The sequence below is a fragment of the Thermobia domestica genome, chromosome 13 (genome assembly GCF_964235325.1).
Source record: "Thermobia domestica chromosome 13, izTheDome1.hap1.1, whole genome shotgun sequence".
Classification (NCBI taxonomy): Eukaryota; Metazoa; Arthropoda; class Insecta; order Zygentoma; family Lepismatidae; genus Thermobia; species Thermobia domestica.
Genome location: NC_137466.1, coordinates 94,453,497 through 94,458,651, shown reverse-complemented (window position 1 = coordinate 94,458,651; position 5,155 = coordinate 94,453,497). Strand labels below are relative to the sequence as shown.

At 36.7% G+C, this 5,155-nt stretch overlaps 1 protein-coding gene across 1 annotated transcript; it reads left to right on the top strand.

Annotated features, from left to right (window-relative positions):
* Nucleotides 1-1,495: 1,495 nt before the first annotated feature.
* Nucleotides 1,496-3,403, top strand: LOC145667677 (uncharacterized). Its single transcript, XM_081735136.1, has one exon. The coding sequence runs from the start codon at nt 1,496-1,498 to the stop codon at nt 3,401-3,403; it is 1,908 nt and encodes a 635-aa protein (XP_081591262.1).
* The last annotated feature ends 1,752 nt before the right edge of the window (nt 3,404-5,155 follow it).

Genomic DNA, 5,155 nt, shown 5'->3' with positions numbered 1-5,155 from the left:
AAGACGTTGCCGCACATTCTGTACTGTCTCCTCGAACATCCGTGGATGCGCGCCTCCATGTCCCGTAAGCAACGTCCCTGTTGTTTCGAACTTGTTCACCAAATGATGTATTGACGATTTCGATGGTCCTTTACGGCATCCAAATTCATGTTAAAATTCATGTAGAACGGCCTGATACGACCCCGATATCCAATATTTTTTAACAGTGAACACGCGTTCCTGTACGGTGTACAGAACCATCCTCGCGATGCAGCGACTCGAGTCACACTAACGCACGTGCACCACGCCAAGCAGTACTTTCCCTGGCGCCACCTATCGTCTTTGTTTTGACGTGTGCGCTTCTGTTCAACCCTTTCTCGTGTTTAGCATGAAATAAGGTACGTGTATTGTGAATTTCATTTTCTTATGTACATTTGTTCGGAAATTATAATGTTCTTTTCGGGTTCGAAAGCTAGTGGGACGCACTGTATATAGTACACATAATATGACCAATTTCAGAACACTGAACTAAATTTTCGAATATGAAAAAGTGCACTATAGAAAGGTTTCTTTTGTGATTACACACCATAAGAAATCACTTTTAGTGGAATTCATAGAAACAATTTCTTGTTTTGGTTTAGACACAAATCTATTGATTTGTGTATTTTTGGGTATTTTTGACAAAGAAAATGGGATTTGAACTTTCCGTATATCTGATATTTGCAATGGGTTGGTTCATCCCGACCATCATGAATAGGAAGATGGTCTACTTTGCCACTTTTACACTTCGTCAGTAAACTTTGTGGTGGGCAAAGACCCGGAGAAAACCTGGTGCGTGGGTTTTCTCTGGGTTCTCCCGTTTACTCCCACTTTTTCATTCGTCTATTTCCTCCATTTCTCATTATTACCGTCTCCTTTACCCTACCCGGCATATTCGTGGGACGTAAAACGGAAAGATTTATTTTTTCATTTTTATCTGCATTGGAACCAGAATCCAGCCAGAAATACACTGCACGGAGTAGAACTTCACGGAATTAAGGTAAAATGTACAGTATACTGTACATGTTTTTTCTCAAATACGTTTTAACGCAAATAAAAACAGTATGAGCGTTATTTGGCATATAATTAGTCTTCTGCACTACACAAAAGAGCAATTGTTTATTTTGATCAGCCCTGTTTACTCAATAAAAACACAATTTTAAAACACGAGGAAAGCACAATTTTCACCATGCACAGACAGTGCCGCATTAGTAGTTCAATGATTGACCAACAAATTGCAACACTATCTATGCACAATCTTCAATAAGCACCAAACACTGCAATTCAATGAGCACAAATGCATTTGACTGACTGTTGGCGGTTTTCATTGTTAAAAGAAATAGTTGCAAACTAAATAAAATAAATAAATTGTGTTTTTATCAAATTCTCATTTTCTTTATATAAAAATTTACATGTAATTAGGCCTATACTTTTATATACTATTTTTTTTCTTTTTAATTGTTCAAGGAGTGGAAACATGAAGATTGAATTATGGCTATCAGTTCTAGTTATTTGTGTTCAAGCTCAGCTGAGAGAAAGAGAAAAGATGTTCCATGTTTTTAATGTGAAAATAGTCAGCCATCTCAATCAATGTGTTTTGAGTGTTCTTAAGAAATATTACAAGAAGACTTTGGTTGTCGTAAGTGACAATCGAATGGAAGCAGAATCAATGCTAACAAGACATTACATTCGACCTACAATAAAATATAACATCTCTGGTGCATTGCCAGTTGTATCTCAGGGAAACTCAGTACTTCCAACCACAGTAAATCATCGATCTAACGTCGATTATGTTTTATTTTTTAGACGCTCAGAAGAATGTCGCAGTGCAATAAACAAAATGCAGGACTTGTTCTTTTGGGACCCCAATACAAAATTTTTAGTAGTTGCTGATGAAGATGTCTCTCAGAAAGAAATGTATGATGTCTTTGATATTTTTCTTCAAGAAAATTTGGTGAATGTTATCATGATCGTGCCAACGATCGATTCCAATATACTTAAGCATTCGGTGTTGTATACATATTTTCCATTTGGTGAAGACCATTGCAGAACTGTGAAACAGTCAGTAGTTGTAGACAAATGTGTGAATGGTAAGTTTATCAAAGGAGTGAACTTATTTACAAATAAGGTGCAAAATCTCTATAAATGTCCTTTGTCTCTGGGTGCAGTAGTTTTACCTCCACTGTTGATAGCTAAAACTGGACGAGATGGCGAGATCACATTGATGGGTAAAAACAGTGAATTCTTGTTGGTATCAGAAGAAAAAATGAACTTCTCCCTTGATTTATCTCTTGCTCTTAATTGGGTTGAATATGGACTTAAAGCTTCTATTAACGATACTTATACAGGTATATTAGGTAAGGTAACGTCTGGTTGGATCGAAGGTGCATTCACTTCTATATATGGAAATAATTTATTCTATGATTTTGATCCTATATCAGCGAAATATTTCATTTATGGTGTATGGGGTGTTCCACCTGCAGGTATTTATCCGATGTGGATGAATGTTTATTTCCCATTTGAAGCGCTTCTTTGGATTTTGGTCATTTTAACGTATTTTGTTACTAGTACGAGCGCTGTTCTTGTGAGCAACTTTCCAACATCCAAAGAAGCGCAGTTCCGTTCGCAATTCTTGTCCTTTCTTTCCGTTCTGTTGGGGATCTCAGTGCCTCCACCCAGAAATAAAGCATCTTTACGCATAGTTTTCTTGTGCTGGGTTCTTGGCTCTTTGGTGTTAAATACTGGTTATCAAGGAGGATTGTATTGCTTCCTAACGAAACCCAAAGATTATCCAGCTATTGACACAATGAATGAACTTATAGATTCAGGTATTTCCCTTGGTGGGCCATCTGCTGCCCGCTTTTTATTTGCTGACTCTACGGATCCTATTTTGAAATCAATTTATGAAAAATGGGTACCAGAAAATTCCTTGTTTGATGGTTACAAAAGAGTTGTCAGAAGCAGAAACTATGCCTATTTCGTCACATTGTCTTTCTTGGAATACATCATGTACAGTAAAAATCTCTTCGAACCTGAGAAAGAAGTCGGGCTTCATATTATGAGTGAGTTAATAGGTTTTAATCCTGCATTTTTCCTATTAAGACGAGGATCACCTTTTGGCGTGGCCTTTACTCGCATAGTGCAAAGCTGTGATAGCGCGGGTCTACTTTTAAAATGGGAAAGAGATATTCTCACCTTGAGAATTACTTTTACGGTAGGGAAGCATTCCAGGAGATTGTTTGTACTAGGTATCAAAGAATTTTATGGAGCTTTCCTAATTCTCTTTGTTGGGCTATGTTGTAGTTTTGTTGTTTTCGTTGGAGAGATTCTTCTGTTGTGTGTTAGAATTATCAGAATTGGAAAACGCAATCAAAGTTTCCACTAGAACACGTTTGGCCTCACGTCAGTACTTGAAGAACAGAAACTGACAAGAATCTGTGTTACTGTTTAGGAGTGTGTGTACCACTATTAGAAATCTGTGTACTGTTATGAGTATGTGCCTCACCTTAGAAGTATACGAATAACAATATATGTGTCACATCAGATAGTCTACAAAGTATTGAGCCTATTACCACGAGATGGCGTTAGTGTATCAAATCTCAGAATATAGTGATCTCAGGCGGTCAGATTTAACATCGTTTGACAGCTTACAGTTGAAGTTAACAGATGTGGAAAACATGTTGGAATTCTCAGTCAGGCATGATATATTGCACCGTGAATAAAAGTGAACTTTCCAGAAAACTGCGCTACATTTTACAATTTTGTTTCCATAAAAACAAAAATGGTGCCGAGGGTTGTGAAGAAGTTTGTGCTGTTAATGGGAAAGATACACAAGGAACAGTCAAAAGATGGTTCAATAGTTTCCGTTTTGGACATTTCAATGTTCAATATTCTCCTCACACATTTGGCAACCATGCAGAGAAAAAATGGATAATGTTTGAGCAGAAATCTAGCAAGACTGGCATATAAGACTGGCAGACGTAACGAACTCGAACCTTTTCAGAAGCGATTGATACGAATGATGAAAAAAGTGAATAGACCACGACAATTATGTCCGAAAAAGTTCGTGGATGCAGCGAGAAAAAGCACCACAGTCTATGGCAAAGTCCACGCTTACGCGCAAGAATGTTATGCTGTGCATTTGATGGGATTGGAAGAGCATTGTGCAGTACGAGCTGCTGTCGCTGGACAGAATGATAGATTTGAACCTGTACTGTCGACAATTAGTGCGAGTGCGCCTAGTAATTCAAAAGAAATGGTCGGAACTAGTCAACAGAGAGGCTCTCGTATACCACACAGACAACGCCAGACTGCATACGTCCTTAACGACCTGTCAGAAATTGAGATAATTTGGCTGGGAGGTTTTATTGCATCCACCGTCCAGCTCACACCTGGTGCTATCAGACTGTCCTTTGTTTCTGTCTCTTCAAAACTCCGTGAATACCATTAAGTTTGCTTTTAAAGAGGATGTGCAAATCAGTGTCAATTTGTTTGACCAGAAACCACAGACGTTCTATGGTCCTGCTAGAAAAATGGCAGGTAATCGAACCAAATGAAGCATACGTGGTTTCATAATGTTATTTTTAAATCACAATAAATGTATTCTAAATTTTGATAACCAATCTCTCTCTCTCTCTCTCTCTCTCTCTCTCTCTCTCTCTATATATATATATATATATATATATATATATATATATATATATATATATATATATATATATATATATATATATATATATATATATATACGGTTATATATATATACGGTGCACAAATACTGTAAATAGATAGTCTATTCCATCAGAATAAAAAATTTTCAGTTCGTATTTAGTTTTCTCAAAAACTACGCATAAGAACCTACTCAAGCATGTTATTTTGTTTAGCTTAATGTGATCTATCGATTGATATGTTTCTCGTATTTGGAGAATATTTAAATTCAAGAGTTAATTTGTAAATATTTTCATGAATCTCATTAACTATATTATGTATTGTCAACTTGCTAGTATCATAATTTTTTAAAAAAAATCATAAAAGCCTATTTCAGAATCAGTTTCATCTTAATAGGTTGTATGGATATTGCAGGGTGGAACCGGCTATAGTCGACCTAGGTTAGTAGTCGACCACTTGGAAAAAAGAC